At 43.8% G+C, this 24,484-nt stretch overlaps 1 protein-coding gene across 2 annotated transcripts in view; it reads left to right on the top strand.

Annotated features, from left to right (window-relative positions):
- LOC139385949 (periostin-like) overlaps positions 1–1,858 on the top strand; it is a 43,111-nt gene extending 41,253 nt beyond the window's left edge. The window contains exons 22-23 of one of the 2 annotated variants that reach the window (XR_011628993.1): positions 168–755; positions 814–941. Coding sequence is in view for 1 of the 2 variants with exons in the window: in XM_071131258.1 (XP_070987359.1) it covers positions 168–211 (44 nt within the window). In the remaining variant the exon portion in view is untranslated. Of the gene's footprint in view, positions 1–167 lie in introns of both variants that reach the window. The other variant, XM_071131258.1, reaches the window with a different exon arrangement.
- Positions 1,859–24,484: the final 22,626 nt, after the last annotated feature.

Below are 24,484 nucleotides of genomic sequence, written 5' to 3'. Positions count from 1 at the left end.
CTTGGAGGGATTCAAATGATTGGCAATATCATCCTATGAGGAGCTGTGATTGCGACCATATACATAGAATGACCAAGAACATTGACTTGAATGGGAATGTCCATTCTAGGAACTTTATTTCTATGAGTTTGAGTGTATGATGATCTTTCTGATGTCTCTGTTCCTAGCTGGTCCCAGAAGGAATGTCAGATCAAAGGAACAAAGAGCATGAACATGGACAGACCAGGTGACTGAAGATGCACCAGCAACCAGAGAGGAACAGCAGAGATAATGTCAATGAATGGTCTCCCATACAAGCGCTACACTCCAAATGACGTGTGTGTGTAGACATACAGAACTTGAACTTAGTGAGACCAGTAAAGACATTTGCTAAACAAAACACAAATCATTGGTGAATGTATCTAAAGATAACTAAAAGCCATCAATATATGTAAATAGTGTACACATATTTGTGGGTTTTGGGGGTATATTAGAGATTAAAGATTAAAAGCTAGCCAGAGGTAGCAAAATAATCTTTAAAACCAAGCTATTGGAAGCCTTGACCATTGGTTGAGGTGATACAACAGGATTTCTGGGAAGTTTTAGTAATTTTTGGGAACTTTTTAAATTTACCTCTGCATAATATCAAGTTTGTGGTGCTCACATAAAAATAAATAAAATACAAATGTGATTGCTATTTTCTGACTGTACTTCTGCAAATGTTTATATTTTTCTACCAGATGTAATTTCAGCTCTGATCTGACTTGAATGTCACAGTAGTGTGTTTGCTTTCTCTTTCTGCCTGACTGTTATTCTACCTAGCTAAACATTCAGATATTGATCTTGTCTTTGCTTTCAAATGTGCAACATTCTGACAAACTTAACTTTTCTCATACTCTATTCTCTCAATAGCTTGTTTTACTGCAGTTTTTAAACCTTTTTCAATAAAGTATATTCTTGGATATGAAGTGCATCATTCGCCAGGAGAAAAACCTTAGTTGGAAAACTTTTTAGTAGTTCATCACTATAAGGAAATAAAGTCAAGTTACATTTTAGAATCACATTTACTCAATTTGCGAAGAAGATGTATGATAAGCAAATCTAATTTGTGCCAGTAGGTCCCTGCCTACTTAATGAATTCCATTTTCTTAGTATAACGCTAGTTATTTGAGGAGGGAAAAGGGATTGTCTGTTTTTTAGATCTCCTAAAAACTATAGAAGAGTCTGACATTGCTAGAATTGTTACTTTAACCTAGCTCCCTCTAAAGAGAAACTCATAAAGTGAGAACGAAGCTAAATCTAAAGCAAATGTCAAATATCAGTGTGTGTGATTGATACCGTGACATTCAGGGGTCTCTATTCTTTTGACCGGACCTCCTGTGTGCACTCGCTTGCGCATTCATAAAAAAAAAGACGGAAAGACGTGATTTAACAGTATTTTTTATTTATTACCTTTTAACTTGGCATGAACACAACCAATCATGATGTTTTCAACTTATTAAATCACTGTGCACTGTTTGGATGCTGGAACTGTTTTGGAGTGGATAAACATGCGCAGGTCGCCTACTTTTTTAAGTGATTTGTTTGACAATAAGATGAAAACATCATGACTGGTTGTGGTCATGCCAACTTAAAAGTAAATAAGTAAAAAACACCATTAAATGACGTCTTTACTATTAGGCCCATAAAAAAATGTCATGGAAGTTTGTGCACACATAGGAGGTAAAGTAAAAAAAATAGAGACCCCCGAATGTCAGACTTTAAGGGTTAAGAGTTTAGACTTTAAGGGTTAAGAGTTTAGACTTTAAGACTTTAAGGGTTCTTCGCACCATTTGATGAATGGAAATAGACATCTGTTATTAAACTCCAAAAAGTGTAATGACATTCTGCGGTTGTCATTTGGTCTACACTCTTAGACTTTTTATGTAGAACGAAAAGTTGGGAAACCTAAAAAGGGGCTGAGATAGGGGACTGTCCCGGGATGTACAGACACATGAGATTTTTTTTTAAACCATGACACAGAGGTGGGGGTATTAGTTGAATTTGGAATAAGCTTTTATTTTTATATATACCACTGTACAGTAGCAGTACAAATTGCATTAAAAAAAATAGGAGAATGGTTAAATTAGCATTATTTAGAAATCCCCCAAAATCTGACTGTTGCATTTAGGGGGCCTCATGTCTCATTCAGAAGGTCCAGAGTACTGCTGGTTTTCTGCTCTACCTGATAATGAATTGCACCCACCTGCTGTCCCAGTTCTAAATCAATTCTTGATTAGAGGGGAAGGATGAAAATCAGAAGTAGAACTGGCTTCGAGGTCCAGATTTACATTTTTGTGTTTGTAGGGCCATAGCGTACTTGCTATATGATTGGTTCGTCAACTATCTGCTTCTATCCAGACTATAACCACAACCAGCTGATCCCAGAACAGGAGATGTATTGCTCTGGCAGGAATACAGATCAGGAAGTTATTATCTCGATCTGGCTGCAGATCTACAAACAGAGGCCAAGTGTTAGTGTACAATAAGCCAGTGTTTATGGCTATACGGTTCAACAGTTGCACTAATAGTTCCTTTCACTGGATCCTACACTCTTTTAGAAAAAAATGTTATTTGTCTGTACTCACCACAGAAGGTTGGTGGCAACTTAATTGGGAAGGATGGGCTTGTGGTAACGGCTGGAGCGGAGTTAGTGGAATGGTATCAAATACATCAATACACCATATCAGACCACCATATGCATTTGACGTTAGCTGCAATATGTAACTTTATGGGTGACCCGACCATAAGTCTGAACAATAAAAATGACCAAATAAAATGGCAGTAAACCCAAAATGGCTTTGGTGCGTAAGTGTTTTGCAGTTTAAAATAAATCTCAATGCGCCATGGTAAAGGGTATCAATTGATCTCAAACACTGAGCAGAAGCATTCATATATAAAATATCCCCATAGTCTAGTAAAGGCATAAATGTAGCTGATACTAGCCTCCTTCTGGCTTCAAAAGAAAAACAGGCCTTATTCATAAAATAAAATCGCAACTTCAAATTTTTTGTAAGTTGGTAAACATGCAATTTAAAAAAGAGAGTCCGTCATCAATTAAAATTCCAAGATATATATATGATGTTACAGTCTCAATCTCATTGCCCTGAATAGTAATAGGTGAAAGGTTCAGAGATATATTTTTTTGCTTTAGAAAACACCATAATTTTAGTTTTGTAAGTATTGAATATAAGCTTCAAAAACTTCAAAAGGTATGTTGAACAGTATAAAAAGTATAAACAGTATAAAAAGCACTCTTCAAGTTCTGGAAAGCTTTTGTGAGAGATGAGGCACAACAATAAACTACAGTATCATCAGCATAAAAGTGAAGTTGCACATTTTACAAATTGTTGTCTAAATTATTTATATAAATAGTGAATAAGAGGGGACCAAGTACAGCGCCCTGGGGCACACCATTACAGACAGACAATTTGACAGACATGAGCCCATCAAATTGAGTGCACTGAGTTCTATCAGACAGATAGTTAGCAAACCATGCAACTGCATGTTCCGAAAGACCTACACTCGACAATCTCTGCCTCAGTATAGCATGATCAACTGTATCTAAAGCCTTAGAGAGATCAATAAAAAGTGAGACACAGCACTGTTTTTTTTGTCAAGGGCTTCAGTGATGTCATTTAAAACCTTCATGGCTGCTGTAATTGTGCTATGCTTCTTCCTGAAGCCCGATTGGTACATTGATAAAATAGAGTTAGTATTTAAAAACTCTTTTAGTTGTTCACTCACAAGGGATTCAAGTATTTTTACCAGGGGTGACTGCTTTGAGATTGGCTTATAATTATTATAATCCCCCTTTTAAAAGTGATAGGACAAATGCTGATTTCCAGATCTTTGGAATGTCATTACATTCCAGGATTAGATTGAACAGATATGTAAGTGGTTCAGCTATGAAATCAGCTGCCAGATTTAAAAAGCAGGGATCAAGAAGATCAGGACCTGCAGGCTTTCTCTGATCTAAGGATTTCAGGGCTATGTACCTCCTGCACTGAGAATGGCAAAAAGCTAAAAGTTTGACCAGCTCTTGCTGGTTCATCCACACAGGGTTGTACAGAGACAGAGAACACTGAATCAAACAGCCTACCAGATGATACAAAGTGCTCATTGAAACAATTCATCATTGTCATATACAGTCGTGGCAAAAAGTTTTGAGAATGACACAAATATTAACTTTCACAAAGTCTGCTGCCTCAGTTTGTATGATGGCAATTTGCATATACTCCAGAATGTTATGGGTTGTGCCGTGGCGGAGATCTTTGTGGGCTTTACTCGGCCTTGTCTCAGGATGGTAAGTTGGTGGTTGAAGATATCCCTCTATTGGTGTGGGGGCTGTGCTTTGGCAAAGTGGGTGGGGTTATATCCTTCCTGTTTGGCCCTGTCCGGAGGTATCATCGGATGGGGCCACAGTGTCTCCTGACCCCTCCTGTCTCAGCCTCCAGTATTTATGCTGCAGTAGTTTATGTGTCGGGGGCTTTCTTTCTTTCTCTCGGAGGACCTGAGCCCTAGGACCATGCGTCAGGACTACCTGGCATGATGACTCCTTGCTGTCCCCAGTCCACCTGGCCGTGCTGCTGCTCCAGGTTCAACTGTTTTGCCTGCGGCTATGGAAACCTGACCTGTTCACCGGACGTGCTACCTGTCCCAGACCTGCTGTTTTCAACTCTCTAGAGACAGCAGGAGGGGTAGAGATACTCTTAATGCTTGGCTGTGAAAAGCCAACTGACATTTACTCCTGAGGTGCTGACTTGCTGCACCCTCGACAACTACTGTGATTATTATTATTTGACTATGCTGGTCATTTATGAACATTTGAACATCTTGGCCATGTTCTGTTATAATCTCCACCCGGCACAGCCAGAAGAGGACTGGCCACCCCTCATAGCCTGGTTCCTCTCTAGGTTTCTTCCTAGGTTTTGGCCTTTCTAGGGAGTTTTTCCTAGCCACCGTGCTTCTACACCTGCGCTGTTTGGGGTTTAAGGCTGGGTTTCTGTGCAGCACTTTGAGATATCAGCTGATTTACGAAGAGCTATATAAATACATTTGATTTGAAATTTGATTTGATTCACAGGCAAGGATATTGCTGCCAGTAAGATTGCACCTAAACCAACCATTTATCAGATCATCAAGAACTTTAAGGAGAGTGGTTCAATTGTTGTGAAGAAAACTTCAGGGTGCCCAAAAAAAGTCCAGCAAGTGCCAGGACCGTCTCCTAAAGTTGATTCAGCTGCGGGATCGGGGCACCACCAGTACAGAGCTTGCTCAGTAACGGCAGCAGGCAGGTGTGAGTGCATCTGCACCCACAGTGAGGCGAAGACTTTTGGAGGATGGCCTGGTGTCAAGAAGGGCAGCAAAGAAGCCATTTCTCTCCAGGAAAAACATCAGGGACAGATTGATATTCTGCAAAAGCTACAGGGATTGGACTGCTGAGGACTGGGGTAAAGTCATTTTCTCTGATGAATTCCCTTTCCGATTGTTTGGGGCATCCGGAAAAAAGCTTGTCCGGAGAAGACAAGGTGAGCGCTACCATCAGTCCTGTGTCATGTCAACAGTAAAGCATACTGGGACCATTCAAGTGTGGGGTTGCTTCTCAGCCAAGGGAGTGTGCTCACTCACAATTTTGCCTAAGAACACAGCCATGAATAAAGAATGGTACCAACACATCCTCCGAGAGCAACTTCTCCCAACCATCCAGGAACAGTTTGGTGATGAACAATGCACTTTCCAGCATGATGGAGCACCTTGCCATAAGGAAAAAGTGATAACTAAGTGGCTCGGGAAACTAAACATCGTTATTTTTCTCTCCTGTTTGTGCATGGCTGTTAAATGTGGGTTGATGGGCGGGGGGGGGGGGGGGGGGGGGGTAAGTGTTGTGGAAATTAGGGGAACAGGGTGGGAAGTAAAGGTGCTTGCAGGGGGAGGGGTGGGTTGGATACTGCTCGGGTGTAGGTGCTACATATGCTGATCGTGATGGTTTGGTGCGCTTTCTTACCTTTTTATCAAGTTACATGTTATGCAGGCCACCATAGGAACTACAAACGAGAGGAGGGCGGGGCTTACATTCACTTCATGGAATGTCAAGGGTTTAAACGAACCAATTAAGAGAGGCAAGGTCCTAGCCTACTTGAAAGCACTCTCGTCTGATATTATATTTTTGCAAGAAACCCATCTGAAGAATAACTCTCATAGCAGACTTAAGTGTAGGTGGGTGGGGCAAGTGTATCACTCTAACTTCTCTGCCAAAATGAGAGGCACAGCGATTCTGGTATGGAAAGGAATTCCCTTTCTACATAAAACCACTATTGCGGTAACTCTACTAAATATCTATGGGCCAAACATTGATAACCCCACTTTTTTCAAAAGAGTCCTTGCCCTGATTCCAGATATCTCCCATACTAACCTGGTCATTGGAGGGAACCTTAACTGTGTGCTAGACCAATATTTGGATAGATCCTCTACCCGGCGAACCCCTATCTTCTATACAATCGAATTCTTGAATACCTACATAAAAAATTTGAACCTATTTGATATATGGAGGATCACTAACCCTACGGGTAGGGAATACTCCTTTTACTCTCATGTTCACAATGTTTACACTCGAATTGACTACTTTTTGTTGGATGCTAGACTACTCCCCTATACCTGTAATGTGAGGTATCATGATATTATAATCTCGGACCACAGTCCACTCACCTTCTCCCTGAGATTGGGTGACATTGTACCAAACGAGAGGGTCTGGAGGTTGAATCCTCAGCTCCTCACAGAACCAACATTCTGTGAATATCTTAAAGACCAAATTACATTTTTCTTTGATACCAACGACAACACAGAGACTTCCCCAGCATTATTGTGGGTAACACTTAAGGCTTATCTGAGAGGCTGTATCATCTCATTTCAGGCTGCCAGGAGTAGGCAAAACAGAGGAAAACTGGAAGAACTGGAGGGACAAATTCACTTACTGGATAGGGAGAATGCTAGCCATCCATCTATGGAGAAACATAAAAAAATTACCTCTTTAAAATTTGAATATTCTCTCAGCTAAAATTGCTAAATCCTTTCTCTATGCCAAGCAAAAATATTTTGAGTTTGGTGACAAACCACACAAATTACTCGCCAGACAACTTCGAAAAAAATGTGAGTGACCGAATGATTCACAAAGTTAAATCTGCATCTGGGGAATTGCTCTCTTCCCCCAAAAACATCAATGACAGATTCCGGCAGTTTTATGAGACTCTATATACATCTAAAGCGGATCCTAACCCCTTAATTATGCAAACATTTTTGGAGGACTGTAATCTTCCTGCCCTGAACCAGGAAGATTCTAACTTCCTGAATAAGGAAATATCTTTTGATGAAATTCGAGAAACAATTAAATCTCTAAAGAGTGGCAAGACCCCGGGCCCAGATGGATACCCTGGGTAAAGATCCAGAAGAGGTAGGGTCATACAGACCAATATCTCTCCTTAATACAGACCAAAAGATTTTAGCAAAAACTCTGGCTAACAGGCTTAGCACTTTAATTGGCAAATTGGTCCATTCGGATCAGACCGGCTTTTCCCTAACAGAAACTCATTCTTCAATCTCAGGCGCCTCTTCAATATTATGTATTCTCAAAGGTTACCCAACGTGGACCTTGCCGTCATATCTCTTGACGCCGAAAATGCCTTTGACCAAGTTGAGTGGCCCTATCTATTCAAGGTCCTACAGAAATGTAATATTGGACATGGGTTCATAAATTGGATCCAGCTTTTATATAGGAACCCCTGTGCCAGAATACTCACTAACCAATCATTGTCGCCCCGATTGAACCTTTACAGGGGGACAAGGCAGGGTTGTGCGCTGTCGCCTATGCTCTTCGCCCTAATTACCGAACCGCTCGCTCAGACGATTAGATCTCATGCAGCAATACACGGCTATAATACTAAAGATACTCTAAATAAGATTTCCCTATATGCAGATGATATCCTCCTCTATGTAACAGAACCCCAGGCTAGTATCCCAGCTATTCTTGATGTGATCAATTTGTTTGGTACCTGAGTATATCCACACATGCTCCATTAATTCCAGACATCGTCTCATACAATTCAAGATATTACACAGATTACACTATTCCAAAACTAAACTGCATAGGATATTTCCTGATACATCCCCTACATGTGATAAATGTCAGGCTGCACAGGGTACACTACTCCACTGCTTTGCCCTATGCTCTAGCTTGCTTGGTTATTGGTGTGGAATTTTTGGGATCCTCTCTGAAGTTTTGGAGACTCCCTAAACGGATTAACCAACCCCCAAAAACAACTCATCTCTTACGGTCTCATTTCGGCAAAAAACAAATCTTGTTGTTTTGGAAAAGGAGCGAAGCGCCCTCTACCAAATTATGTCTCAGTGAATTGGCAAACACTGTACACTTAGAAATAATTAGATATATTCTGAACAATAAATTATAATTTGATCAAATCTGGCAGCCTTTCCTCTCCTACATGGACGAGTCGGCGCTGTGAATTTGTACTTATTAACGCACTCTAAATTGTAATGTTTTAATTTACCTTTGGGCAGCATGTGCTGGTCCTGCCTGCGAGCAGTTGGGGGGGGGGGGGGGGGGGGGGGGCGGACATCTACCCTCTTTCTTTCTACATGTCCTTGTAAGAATTGTATACCTGTCTTGTATACACCATTCTTGTGTGTGTATAATAAAAAATATTTGAAACAGAAATGTCAGACCAATGCGCAGCGTGGTAAGTGTTCATCCTTTTAATAAACTGAACTGAACACTAAATACAAAGTAACAAAAGAGAACAAACGAAACAGCTCCGTCAGGTGCAACACACACCATACAGAAAACAATCAGCCACAAAACACAATAGAAAACCGGCTACCTAAATATGGTTCTCAATCAGGGACAGCTGCTTCTGATTGAGAACCATACCAGGCCAAACACAGAAATAGCAAATCATAGAAAAACTAACATAGACAACCCACCCAACTCACACCCTGACCATACTAAAACAAAGACCCAACAAAAGAACTAAGGTCAGAACGCGACAATATCAAATCAATCAGGGTAGATTTATCTGGACATTTGAGATTTGGGCGAGTGGGTGAGTTAATCAACTGGGTAAGATTCATAGAATTACAAAACATTTTTAATTCATCAGACACCGGCTTTAACCAACACCAGTTGAGATCACCAATCAAGACACTGTAAAGAAGTTTAGACATGAGGTGCATCAGAGAAGAAAATCCATCACCGAGAGCAGAGGGGGTCTATAACAGCCAATCACAGTTATAGAGACCCATTTGAAACCTCAATATTCAAAGCAAGAAATTCCAACTGTTTACAAAAAGTTTCAGACTTTGCCACACTTACAAGGAATTTAGTCTTTACATATATAGCCACCACCCCACCTTACTTAACCCGATCAGTGCGATACACATTGTAAACATTTATACAAATATCCTTATCAACAACAGGCTTGCTGAGCCAGGTTTCAGAAAACACAATTATATCAGCATCAGTTGATTTAGCCCAAATCCTAACCCCATCCATTTTTGACAACAGGCTGTGTACATTTAAATGAAAAATACCAAAACCAGATCTAGATTTAAAATCAGAGGGGGTTTGAAGACATTGCATATCAGGGCCAGGGTTAGGTTGCCCGTTACCTGATATCAACAAAAGAAGAATAACTAGGCACCTCTGTTTAATAACCTTTCCCGGCTTCTCTTTTTTAAGAGACCTACTGCAAGCGAATTCTACAAGTGAGTTTCCAGACAATACAAAACAGTCATTTAAAACCATTAGACTTTGGTAGTGACCCAAGTACTGTTCACATCATGTCACAAATGCATCGGCACTCGGACAAGTGGACAGAGTGAAAAAGAGCGAATTCCCGCAGACAAAATGTCTAATGGTCGGGAGAGCACATTGTCAGATATACTCACCCAGCGATAATGTTCGTTTTCTCCAGAGTTCAGTAAAGTCAGTGCACAAAGCAATACCACGAAAATTGTCATTTTCTCTGAGAGATGTAAGAAATAGAGGCCAGGGAAAAGTAAGGGGAGAGAGGGACAGTGTTTATGTATGAGTCTGTGTGTGACTGTGTTAGTGATGAGTCGTTCGCGAACGAGTCGGCTCTAAGAGCCGGCTCTTGTAGGTGAACGTTGGGAGCCGGCGTGCATATCAGAAGAGCCAAATCTATTTATAACAATATAAAACAATTAAGATATGAATAATCAAAAGATTTAAATGAATAGAATTAACTAATTCAAAGAACGAAAAAATAAAATAGTAATATAGGCCTAAATGCTCAAGCGCACACACATTCGTTCTGACTGTCTGCTCAGACTAACAGCCTCACCTGTTGTTCCTGTCAGTCAGACACGCAGTGTCAACCAATGAACCTAAGATGCGTGAGGGAGAGCCGAGCCAACTCACTCACAGTCACACACTTAGCAGCCGAGGAGAGAGGAAGGACAGCTGTGAATACAGATGGAAAATGAGTCGGAAGCACAGTAGCATTTGGATGTATTTGAATAATGTAGACAATGTTAGAGCACAGCGTAGAATTTGCCAAAACAAAATCTCATATAAAGCCAGTTCTACGCACAAGCATATGCTAACTGTGCACCCAACTGTGAAGCTAGCTGTAGTGGAGCTTCGAGGAACTAGAGGGCCTGCTAGTGATAGTGGTGGAGCCAGCACCTCCACAAGTGGAGATGTATCCACTCAGTCATGTAGGCCTACTCCGCGACCCACAGTAACACAGTCTTCTGTTGACAAGTTTATGCCAAAGTCTATGTCTGTAGCAAAACAATGCCAAATTGATATTGCATTGGCTAAAATGATTGCCACCGATTTCCAGCCCTTTTCGATCATGGAGGACAGAGGTTTTAGAAATTATAGCAGTAGTCTAAATCCAATGTACACAATTCCAAGCAGGAAAACCCTTTCAAAATCACTTATTCCACAACTGTACGAGAGCACACAGACTTCAGTGCAGGAAAGAGTCCAAAAAGCTACTGCAGTTTGCCTTACCACTGACTGCTGGACATCAAGGGTAACAACTTCTTACATGTCGGTTACATGTCACTTCATTGAAGATTTGTCGATGCCTAGCTGTCTTCTGGACTACTTTGAGTTCAGCGACAGACATACCGCAGAGAACTTGGCAGAGGAACTGTTGAGAGTGGCCAGAGAATGGCAAGTAGATGGAAAAGTTGTCTGTTGTGTTAGCGACAATGCAGCTAACATAACCAAATCAATGAAATGTTTAAATGGACCCATCATCCATGTCTTGCTCACACAATCAACCTGATAGTAAGAGATGCTCTGAAGTTGATGAAGCCCACTGTGGACAAAGTGAAAGCAGCTGTGGAAAACTTCCACAGGAGCACAGTAGATGCTGAAAAACTAAAGTTTATACCACGCCAGATGGGGATGCCTGAGCTGAGGCCTAAACAAGACTGCACTACAGGTGGAATTCAACATTTTATATATTTATGTGTTTCTTGAGTCAAAGGATGCCATCATCTCTACCCTGGCCGTTTTCAAGGCACCTGTTGATGCTCTGACCCAAGAGGAATGGGAAGTGGTGGAGGAAGTGTGCAGAGTTCTGGAACCCTTTGAGCAGGTCACTGTGGAGATCAGTGGAGAGAGGTACAGTAAGCAGTTATTACTACATCATTATTTAATCCAGTATTATATATTGTGGCAGACGAGGGGGTTTGATCAAGACGTTTACATAGATCAGACCAGGTCAGAGTATGATTAGCTCGGTTTCAAGGGTGTTTATTAAATAATACATCAAAAAGAAAAGAACAGGTCTCCCCCATGAGATCCTCTACCTTCTCCTGGGCTCCGGGCCCTCCTGAATCCTGTCGGGCACACAAACTCAACTCCCTCGGCTTAGCTCGGGTAACCGTATCCAACCACAAGGAAGTCACCTCACTTCCCCTAGTCCTCTCCCTGTGTGCTGCCCTTCTGGCAGCTTAATGGGCCTCGCCCAGCTAGTGAGCAATCTGCCCTTGATTACTCACCAGCTCCCAATCAGCCCCAATTAGTCCTGTCCGGAGTGCCCGTCGAGACCTGGCACGTCCAGCAGATGGAGCCACCGCCTCGTGATGTATACTCCATCTTAGTTACCAGGTGGCTGACCTGCAGTACACCTCCCCCCCCTTAGCTCTGTCGGGGAGGGGACGGTCATCAGTGCAACGTCTGTCTCCCTTCTCGATAGGGCAACCGCGTTTCCATGCTTCGCCCCTGACCTGTGCACAACAGAAAAGGAGAAGCGTTGAAGGGACAAGAACCACCTGGTGACCCGATCGTTTGTGTCCTTTCCCCTGGCCATCCAGACCAGGGGAGCATGGTCCGTGACCAGGGTGAAGTGGGTACCTAGCAGGTAATATTGAGAGTGTCTAGTGCCCACTTCACCGCTAGACACTCTTTCTCCACAATAGAGTATTTCTTTTCACAAGGCATCAGCTTTTGGCTGATGTACATGATGGGGTGCTCCTCCCCCTTGTGTACCTGGGACAGAACGGCCCCTAGTTACCTATCACTTGTGTCCGTCAGGACCACCATCGGCACCTGGAAATCGGGCGTTAAGAGAATCGGATGGGAGCACAGCTCTTCCTTCAGACTGGTGAATGCCGCTTCTGTCTCGTCCGTTCATTTCACTGTTTTTGGGAGGCGGGCCCTGGTTAGATTGGTGAGGGGGGAAGCTTTAGCCGCAAAGTTGGGGATAAACTGGCTATAGTATCCTGCCAGTCCAAGGAAGGACTTGACCTGTGTCTTGGTGTGTGGAACGGGCCAGTCACACACCGCGTGAACCTTCCTCTCCTGGTGCTCTTCCAAACCTTGGCTGTGGATGATGATATCATCCTGATAGGCCACTGCGTACTGCTGGTGGAGTCGAAGCACTCTGTTCATCAGCCGTTGGAATGTAGGCAGGGCTCCGTGGAGACCGAACGGGAGCACCCGGTACTGATACAACCCATCTGGTGTAGAAAACGCTGTCTTCTCCCGGGAGGAGGCTGCCAACGGTACCTGCCAATAACCTTTGGTCAGTTCAAGGGTGCTGATGTACCGGGCCTTTCCCAATCTGTTGATGAGCTCGTCTACCCTCGGCATGGGATATGCGTCAAACAAGCTGATGTCGTTCACCCCCGGAAATCATTACAGAAGCGGAGGCTACCGTCCGGTTTGGGCACCAACACGATGGGCTGCACCATGCACTGTGGGACTCTTCCACGACCCCCATCCTCAGCATAGCCTCCACTTCCTGTTTCACGGCCTCCCTTCGGGCCTCCGGAATCCGACATGGCCGCTTTAGTACCGTTTCACCTCGGAGAAGACCACCGTGTTCCGATCGACGAGCTCCCTGAGCTCTTGCTTCTTGGCCGGGCCGAGGTCTTCATTGCTCGGGACCTTCACTGGTACCGTTGGCGTCCTGGGTCCCGACCCTAACACGGCCAAGGCTGTCCTCTCATGCCACTTCTTCAACAGGTTCACGTGGTTCCATCTCCCAGGTTGCCATACACGGTAATCGACAGGTCCCAGCTTCTCGATCACCTCGTATGGTCTGTGCCATGTTGCCAGGAACTTACTTTCAGCCGTGGGGATCAAGGCCAACATCCTGTCTCCCACCTGGAATTCTTGGGGCTGGGCTCCCCGATTGTAGACCTGGGCTTGGGCACGTTGGGCCTTCTCCATATGTTCCCTCACGACTGGCCATATGGCTGTCATCCGCTCCTGCATCCTCTTCACGTGTCCTGCCACGCTGCATAAGGGGGTCGGTTGGGCTTCTCACACCTCCTTGGCGAAGTCCAGTAGGACGCGTGGCCTCCTCCCATAGAGGAGTTCAAACGGGGAAAACCCAGTAGAGGATTGGGGTACTTCTCGGATTGAGAAGATTAGGTGTGGTAGTAGCTGGTCCCAGTTCTTCCTGTTCTGCTCGATGACCTGCCGCAGCATCTGCTTGAGCGTTTTATTAAAGCGCTCGACGAGCCCATCCATCTGCGGGTGAAAAACAGAGGTCCGGATCTGCTTGATCTGCAGGAGGGCACACAACTCTTTCATGAGGCGGGACATAAACTCCGTACCTTGGCGATTCCCTTGGACACCGCCGCCCGTAGGGGAATGGCCTCGGGATACCGAGTGGCATAGTACACTATTACAAAGATGTACCTGTGTCCTCGTGCAGTCTTTACCAGGGGTTCCACTATGTCCATGGCGATGCGTTCAAAGGGCACCCTGATTATTGGCAGGGGGACCAGAGGGTTCCGGAAGTGTGCTTTCGGGGCAGTGAGTTGACACTCTGGGCAGCTGCGACAGTAGTCTTCCACGGACCTCGTCATCCCGGGCCAGTGGAACCTTGGCGGCGATCCGTTCCCGGGTCTTCTCCATTCCCAGGTGCGCCCCCAACAGGTGTGTGTAGGCCAGCTGAAGAACGGTTCCTACGTATCGTCGGGGCAGCAACAATACCTCTCAAAGTTCCCCATGTTGGTGCGACACCTGATACAAAAAGGTATTCTTGATTTGGAAATGGGGGTATTGCCAGTCACTCACCCCCGGAAGTAGCTGTACATCCACCGCTATCACTTGGGAGGCGACAGCTTTCAAATTCGGATCCTCCCACTGGGCCGCCCCGAATTGTCCCTTCAGTTGGCCCACCACGGGGGTCTCGACTGGCCCCTCGGAATCGAGGAGGGGGAGGCTGGGCTTCTCTTCCAGTGGTTCCCCGGGGGTTCGGGTTCCGGCTCCCCCTCCGACTCCGGACCCGTAGAGTCAGGTTGGTTAACCGGTGGCTTCCGGGCCACACAGGCGATGGGTCGTCCCCGCTCTCTTCTTTGGCCAGCTCATACTTTCTTCCTCAACTCGTGCCCCCGTAGGCCGCAAACAGCGGACAATCCCGTCCCACTAGGAGAGGTACCGGCAGCTCTGGTACTGCACCCACCATCATCTGACAGCTCCCTTGTGGCATCACGGTGTTGGTCCATACTATGGGATACCGTTTTGTGTCACCGTGAACACAGAAAATGGACATCTCCCTACCCCGTTCGGTCTCCTGGTTCAGCAGGCTCGTGGTTACAAGTGTAACCATGCTTCCGGAGTCCAATAGTGCTTCCGTGTCGTTTCCGTCAACCTTCACCGGGACCATGGGTGCAGTTGACTTGTGGTGCGCCCAACAGGAGGTGACATAGTCACGGCGTGACCCACCTCACCTCCGGGGCTAGCTGATGGCATCGACTCCTCTCGAGCCGGGCAATTCCAGGCAATGTGCCCCCGGGCGCCACACTCAAAACACCTCCTTTGGTCTTCATCTACCTGGGGTTGTCGGGTCGGGTCGGCCCTACCCCCGCCGTCTCTCCACGGGTTTGCGGTCCTTTGGCCCTGCCGACTGTCGGTTCGGGGTACATTGCAGTGGGGCTGTCCTTCCGCCGACTCGTCCCGGCTCCCACTCAGCAGTGCCTGAGTGTTCTTCTTCTCCACTGCTTCCAGGAGGCCCTCCAAGGTCTGGGGTGCGCATAAACGTGCTGCCCTCTTCATGTCTTACAGGTAGCGTCCGTAAGAAGCAATCCAGGACCACTTTGTCAAGGATGGATAGGGTGGATACGTCAGTGAGGAGCCATGCCCTGGTGACGCGCAGTAGGTCGCTCATCTGGGCTCGGAGGAGGTGTCGGGTACGAACCTCCAGTCGTGGAACCGTTGAACCCGCTGGGCCAGGCTGTACCCGTAGCGACTGAGTATCTCCCGTTTGAGTCCGTTGTAGTTATCCGCCTTTTTGTCGTTCAGGTCTCAATACACCATTTGGGCATTCCCAGAAAGGAACGGGGCCAGCAGACTTGCTCACTACGGCCTTGGCCATCCTTCCCGTAGTGCTGTCCGTTCAAATCTACAGAGGTATGTTTCGAGGTCATCGTCTTCCGTTAGCTTGATTAAAAACTGGTTGGGATGTGATCCAGGAGACACTCCTCCTTGCAGTTTCCTGACTTCCTCAACGAGGCGGACGTTTTGTAGTCGTTGTTCCTCCAGCGTTCGTTCCTGAATGCCTGTTGTGCTTGTTGGGCCCGGGCAAACTGGGCTATCAACTTGTCCATGCTGATACTGTGTAAATGTCAACCCTGATCTGACCACGTTATCAGGATGCCAGCATTCTCCACCACTTGTGGCAGACCAGGACAGAGTATGATTAGCTCGGTTTCAAGGGTGTTTATTAAATAATAAATCAAAAAGAAAAGAACAGGTCTCCCCCATGAGATCCTCTACCTTCTCCTGGGCTGCGGGTCTTCCTGTATCCTGTCGGCCACACAAACTCAACTCCCTCGGCTTAGCTTGGGTAATCGTATCCAACCACAAGGAAGTCACCTCACTTCCCCTAGTCCTCTCTCCGTGTGCTGCCCTTCTGGCAGCTTTATGGGCTTCGCACAGCTGGTGAGCAATCTGCCCTTGAGCAATCCGCCCCCAATCAGCCCCAATTAGTCCTGTCCGGAGAGCCCGTCGAGACCTGGCACGTCCAGCAGATGGAGTCACCGCCTCTTGATGAATACTCCATCTGTTACCAGGCCTCTATGAGTCTCCCCCTGGTGGCTGACCTGCTGTACACCACAATATGTATATGAGCAGTAGATGAGAATGTAGTGTCAGTAGACAAAACTTGAACCTGAACTAATAATTTACTGTTCTCTCTTTTCAGCTATGTGACAGCCTCAAAAATGATACTCCTGTGTAAGGGTCTGCAGCGAATCACAGCCAGCCGCCAGAGAGAAGCAAATGTAACCACAGGACATGTGACAGAGTTAATGGATACCCTATGTTCATCAATGGACAGAAAGTTCCACAGAATAGAATATAATCACGTGCTCTCAGAAACCTCTGCACTTGACCCCAGGTTTAACGAGTTAGCCTTCAGTGATGCCAGAGCGATTGATGAGGCTCTTCAAAGAATAACCTCAGCAGCAGGGAGGGACAGACCCAGCAGTCAGCTGGCTCAAGCACCAGGGCAACAGGAAGAAGAGGGAGCAGATGCCATAATGGAGGTCCGATCCTATTTGGAGGAGCCCTTCTGTCAAAGATCTGCAGATCCTCTGAGCTGGCAGAAGAACAAGGCTTCTGTCTACCCACGGCTTACTAAAGTCATGACAGGGAGACTGCATCGTGACCACATCCGTTCCCTCAGAGGGTCTTCTCAAAAACGGGACAAGTAATTACTGAGAGAAGGGACCGCATCAGCCCCTCGAAAGTCTGAATGCAAATCTCTCATAAAAGCAAAATATGGTCAGCATTGCTGTGTGCTGCTGGTTATAACATGGCAATAAAGAAGAGAGAGAAAAGAGGGACCAGTTTAATGTTTTAAGTGGGATGCTGCAGTTTTGCACATTGTTATTTATTTTTCTTTGATGTGGTGCAATATTCTATTATTATGTTGTTCAGATTGTATTTGTTTTGAATTGTTACATTTATATGCACTTTGTTTATATACATTATAAAAGTTATACTTTAAACGCAAATGTTTAATAGCATTATTTTTCATAACAAACCAATGCATTTTTTAAATACATTGTGGTTGAGGTAGAGTAGTGATTTAATTTTATAATTTAATTAGAATTGTTTTAACACCAATCATAGTCGAAATATCGCAAACTGTTTGACTTGAAAAAATACAAAACATGTTTTTTTTAAAGAGCCGTTTGGGAGCCAAAAGAGACGACTCTTTTTGGTGAGCTGAGCCGAATGAGCCGGCTCACTGAAAAGAGCCGGAATACAAATCACTAGAGTGTGTGCGCGTGTGAGTAGATTGGATGTGGGGGTCGATGGAGAAAACGGGATGGGGATTGTTGAACTGTCTCTGACTGCCAGGCGGAGAGCGAAGAGGAGCAGCTTGGACCAGACACTCCGTGGAGGGAAAGCTGAAGAAAGAACTTAGGCCAGCCAGGGGTTACTTTGGTAAACTTCAAGAAATGCAAATAGCGAGAAAAAATGCATCCGAGTTGAGGGAGACCCTCGATCTTTACACCAGCAAAACAAAATAGTTTGCACTACACAACAAGGAAATTGTTACTCAACCATAAATAAATAGGTTATTAGTAGGTTAATAAAATCTACTAGTCACAGACCAATGACTTGACATGCTGCCATCTTGGATTTCTAGTTTTATTATTATGATTATTATTATAGATCGGTAAATCTCATTGAAAGAAAGTATAAGAAGTGGTAGATCTGTTCTATGTGCGCTGTTTCTATGCTTCCCATTCTTAAATTTAGTTTTTGCGTCTTTTACTTTCGCTTTTGTTCACCAGCTTCGAGCAGCTCATAATACATTCTTTTTGGTTGTGGAAAATAGCGGTTTAGATTGTACAATGATTCTCTACACTAAACTTGCTTATTTGTCACATACACTGAAATTAGGCGAACTATTAGAATTTTAGCAACCAGGAAATGGAGCAATTTCTGCATAGTGCATCTTTAACAAAACACTTTCAAATGTCATATTTCTGTTTACAGTGGTTGCTTTCCAAGTGTCATCTGTTTTTCTTTGTGCTGGTTCTCTCTCTGAGGTTGAATTTCATTCTTATGATCTTTAAATCCTCACCAAGAAAAACACTGCAACATTTCCAACTGCAGAAAAGCAACACATCCATCTTAGAGACTATTCCACTGTCAGTGGAGAGGATAAGCCTTGGCCTACTGTTGCATCCTGGGGCTGAAAAGACATCAATTATATTTACAGTTATGCTGTAGGACGGTGTGACGCACAGAGACTGGTATGATTTTACAGAGACAGGGAAATCACAATAAGGAGCCCTGACACAAACTTCCATCCAAAAACAAGTGTAAAAACCTCACACAAGAAAAGACAGGCGACCAACCTTGACTTTTGTTATTCTTCATTCCATTTATTTTTCATTTGCAATGCATCAATGGACAACTCTATTCACTTCTTCAAGTTTGTTTGTTAACAGTACAGCAGTTCTTTATTTCTCAACCTGAAAAGAGTTTACTTTAGGTATACAGTATTTTTTATTATATTTTTCCTCTGCTCTGCATCAACAAACAATGCGTTTCTTGTACAGCTTCTTCAGGTTCTCATGTTGACTCTAAGACAGTTATTTTTTCTGAAACGAGGTTCAGTTCCAGTGAACAACAGATTGACATTCAGACTTGCAGAGGCAAGTTCCACACATCCCTGCAACTGAGCACTACAGTACCACTGACGTGCTGTATTCTAACCTCTGAGTCAAATGGTCTATATGCCCATACTCGTATGGAACATTTCTGCAAGAGCTATGATTGGCAGGATCTTTTCCATAATGTCAGTGTCTAAGGCTTTGCTGTCTTAATGGAGACCATCAGCAACCACCACATGTCATAATATGTACTGCAGTGAAGGCCTTTTCCGTGTATTACGGTGCTTCTTATTCCACTGACAGGACTTTTCCCCTCTTTCCCCCATCCCTCTCTACCCCGTCCCCTATTTCCTCTTCTCTCCTCTCCCCTCTCCTCCCTCTCTCCCCTCCGCCCCTGCCGCCGTCGCCTGTCCCTAGTCTGTCCAGGCTTTCCACAGGCCTCTGATTTACACATGAGAAGGAGGTCAGTAATGGTCATTACTGCTGGGTTTAACTATAGCCCTAACACTGTTCATACACTCTTAGAAAAAAAGGTTATATCTCGAACCAAAAATGGTTCTTCGGCTGCACCCATAGGAGAACCCTTTGAAAAAAACAATTTGGTTCCAGGTAGAACCCTTTTGGGTTACATGTAGAACAGAAGAGGCTAGTGGGGGGAGCTATAGGAGGATGGGCTCATTGTGATGGCTGGAATGTAATACATGGAATGGTATCAAACATATGGAAACCACATTTGACTTTGCTCCATTAATTCCTATTCCAGCCATTACAATGAGCCTGTCTTCCTATAGCTCCTCCCACTAGCCTCCTCTGATGTAGAAGCCTTTCCACAGAGGGTTCTCCATGGAACCCAAAATAGTTATATTTGGAATCATAAAGGCTTATACTTAGAAATAAAAAGGGTTCTCCTAGGGGACAGCCGCAGAACTCTTTTGTAACCCTTTTTTCGAAGAGTGTACTGCTCTGTCAGACTAGAGCAATGACACTAGGAGCTGTAGATGCACACCCACTGATACACTGATTGAGTCCCAAATGACATTCACCTGTCTACACAGTGGACAGTGCATGACAGAGCAGAAACTGTACCATGAAGTCCAAGGAACTGTCCGTAGATTTCCAAGATATACTGTATATCTGGGGAAGGGTATAAACCAATGTCTAGAGCGTCTCCATCATTGGGAAATTGAAAAAATATGGAACTACCCAGACTCTGCCTAGAGCTGGCTGGCTGACCAAACTGAGAAACCGGGCATGAAGGTCCTTGGAGGTGACCAAGAACCCAACAACCACTCTGACAGAACTACAGAGTTCCTTGGCTTAGATGCATCTGCCAGAAGGACAACAGTCTCTACAGCAACAGCACTTCACTATTCTAAGCTTTATGGGACAGTGGCCAGACAGAGGCCACTCCTGAGAAAAAAGCATGACAGCACGCCTGGAGTTTTGCAAAAAGGCACGTGAAAACTCAGATCTGGACTGATGAGACAGAAAATTCCCTCTTTGGCCTGAATGCAAAGCGCTATGTCTGGAGAAAACCAGGCACAGCTTATTACCTGTCTAACACCATCCCTACCGGGAAGCATGTTGGTGGCAGCAACATGCTATGGGCATGCTTTTCAGGGGCAGGGACTGGGAGACTGGTGAGAATAGAGGGAACAATGAATGGAGATAAATGCAGGCAAATCCTTGATGAGAACCTGCTTCAGAGTGCAAACAACCTTTCGACTGGGGCGAAGATTTACGTTCCAACAGGACAATGATCCCAAGCATACAGCCAAAGCAACACTGGAACGGCTTCAGAACAAGAATGTGAACGTCCTTGAGTGGCACAGATTTGAATCCCACTGAAAATCTGTAGAAATACTTGACTATTGCTGTTCAACGTAGTTCCCCATCCTTCTTAACAGAACTTGAGAAAATCTGCAAGGAAAAATTTAGAAAATCACCAAATCCAAATGTGCAAAGCTGATAGAGACATACCCAAGATGACTCAAAGGTTTAATTTCTGCCAAAGGTGCTTCTACAAAGTATTGAATACTTATGGAAATGAGATATATCTGTATTTCATTTAATTCATTTGTTATTTTTTAAAATTGTATTTAATCCATTTTAAATTCAGACTATAACACAACGTTTTAAGGGGTATGAATATTTTCAGTAAATATCCTGATGATCTGAATGATTGATGTTGAATGTGTTCAATGACACAGACATGTTTGTGAACAGAATGATGAACTGAGCCTGCTTCATGCAAATCTATTCAAAGTTAGAGGGCATCACTATCAAAAGGGGTGACTACATGCTAAGGCAAGGAAACGCTTTGTATCAAATAATTGTAGATCTTGTCAATCAAAATAAACCTGCACACTATAAATACAAATAAATGTTTGTTTAGCCAATCGTGTTGCAGATCATTACAGTAACTTGTTCAGACCAGAGTGAGTTTGAAGTATGGGACTAGAAGTGGCGAAGTGCCAAGGCTGGAATCCACTGGGGGACGCCAACATGATATGTAGCTTCTTCTGATACCATACGTGTTTTAATGGATGGCTGACGTTGGCAGCTCCAGGGAGGGGTTTGCCAGTACTGAAGCCCTCTCAAGAATAAGCCTAGCACCCATTTAGCAATGTATTAGTACATACACACATGTACTCCATAGATTGCAAGCACGGCTACTTGAAAACCCTGTGACTAAAATTCAGGCACTGCTGATTCAATAGGCTGATGTGGGCCTGTTTGAGTCTACTGTGTTTTGTTCATCGTTCTAAAGTAGATTATGGTATTAAAACCTCTCTAGAGTATGTGGGACGGTAGCGTCCCACCTGGCCAACATCCAGTGAGACTGCAGAGCGCCAAATTCAAATACAGAAATACTCATGATAAAAATTCCGAAAATATACAACTATTAAACATAGGTTTAAAGATTAACTTCTTGTGAATCCAACCACGGTGTCAGATTTTTTTATATGCATTACGGTGAAAGCATACCTTACAATTATTTGAGAACATAGCCCAGCAGACAAATAATGACAAACAGTAACCAATCAAGTAGAAGAGTTACACAAGTCAGAAATAGAGTTAAAATTAATCCCTTACCTTTGATGATCTTCATATGTTTGCACTCAGAAGACATTCATTTATTCAATAAATGTTCCTTTTGTTCGATGAAGTCTCTTTTTATATCCAAAAACCTCTGTTTTATTCACGCTTTCTTCAGTAATCCACAGGCTTAAACGCAGTCACAACAGGCAGACAAAAAATCAAAATTGTATCCGTAAAGTTCATAGAAACATGTCAAACAATGTTTATATTCCATCCTCAGGTTGTTTTTAGCCTATATGATCTATAATATTTCAACCGGACAATAACGTTGTCAATATAAAAGGTAAACAAGAAAGGCACTCTCTCGGTCATGCGCATGAAAAAGCTCTGTGACAAGGTAGGGTCCACTCATTCAGACTGCTCCCTAATTTTTCAGAATACAAGTCTGAAAATATTTCTAAAGACTGTTGACATCTAGTGGAATGCATAGGAACTGCAATTTGAGTCCTAAGTCAATGGATACTGTAATGGCATTGAATAGAAAACTACAAACAAACAAAAATCCTACTTCCTGAATGGATTTTTCTCAGGTTTTCACCTGCCAAATCAGTTCTGTTATACTCACAGACATTATTTTAACAGTTTTGGAAACTTTAGAGTGTTTTCCATCCAAATCTACTAATTATATGCATATCCAATCTTCTGGGCCCGAGTAGAAGGCAGTTTAATTTGGGCATGCTTTTCATCCAAAAGCTGCCCCCTACCCTAGAGAAGTTAAGATTTATAGAACTTAAGGACTTCTTTTTCCTGATGGGAATCTGTGAATAAGGGAGATCTGACCACAAAGAGGCTGACAAAGAGTTCCATACTTCACAATACTGACAATTAAATGTGATTTCCAGTCAGAAGCCTATTCAGAAGTGTTTAAAACATTCTCTGTATTGTAATACATGTACATAGAAACCATGTGAAAGGGATTCCTATTGCTTTTTCGTGTGGTTTTGGAAGTACAAAAATATACTTAGCCCTGATCTTTCTATCATTCAGTTGACATTTTATGAGACTGTGGAAGAGATGGGGGAGATCAACCACAAGCAATACCAAACTCTGACAAACAGCAACACAGTGATTTTCAAGGGGCAAATTACCTACATTCTGCAGCGATACGCCATCCCATCTGGTTTGGGCTTAGTGGGATTATCATTTGATTTTCAACAGGACAATGACCCAACACACCCCCAGGCTGTGTAAGAGCTATTTGACAAAAAAGGAGAGTGTTGGAGGGCTGCATCAGATGACCTGGCCTCCACAATCACCTGACCTCAACCCAATTGAGATGGTTTGGGATGAGTTGGACCGCAGAGAGAAGGAAAAGCAGCCAACAAGTGCTCAGCATATGTGGGAACTCCTTCAAGACTGTTGGAAAAGTCTTCCATGTGAAGATGGTTTAGAGAATGCCAAGGGGGTGCAAAGCTGTCATCAAGGCAAAGGGTGGCTACTTTAAGAATATCAAATATCAAATATATATTTTTTTGTTTAACACTTTTTTGATTACTACACTATTCCATGTGTGTTATTTCATAGTTTTGATGTCTCACTATTATTCTACAATGTAGAAAATAGTACAAATATAGAACAACCCTTGAATGAGTAGGTGTGTCCAAACTTTTGACTGGTACTGTACATTCAATGTGCTTCCAGAATGGCACCCTATTCCCAATATAGTGCATTACTTTTGACGGGGACCCATAGTGCTTGAGTTAAAGGTCAGCACTATATAGAGAATAGGGTGCAACTTTTTGCTGTTCCATGCTGCCAGTCTGAGATACCATTTCAGTCCTGACCTTTTCCTTTTGAAAACGCATGCACCTTCTCACCACACGCAATGATACACCTTAAATGCCCTTCCTGTAAAATTAAGCCTGTGTCCCGAATTACACACTAATCCCTACATAGTGCACTACATTTGACCAGAGCCCTATGTGCTCGCTATATAGGGAATAAGGTAACATTTGGGACCCTGCCGTTTATTGAGTTCAATAACACATATACCCTCAGGCATCATATTCTTTTTATGAGCAGTTACTGGGGAATGTCTCATTATTACCAACTAAAAAGGCTTTTATTGGCGTGGTTGAATAAAGCCTTGGAGATATGGGAAGGGCATGTGTGTTTAGTACTGTATTGGTGGATATTATTTGTCATGTACAAATATGTTTTCAGGACTGACCTGACCTTTAGATGTATACAGTACATACACCAATTATCAAACAGCCCCAGG

The sequence above is a fragment of the Oncorhynchus clarkii genome, chromosome 27 (genome assembly GCF_045791955.1).
Source record: "Oncorhynchus clarkii lewisi isolate Uvic-CL-2024 chromosome 27, UVic_Ocla_1.0, whole genome shotgun sequence".
NCBI classification, from domain to species: domain Eukaryota; kingdom Metazoa; phylum Chordata; class Actinopteri; order Salmoniformes; family Salmonidae; genus Oncorhynchus; species Oncorhynchus clarkii.
This window is presented reverse-complemented; position numbering and strand designations above follow the sequence as displayed.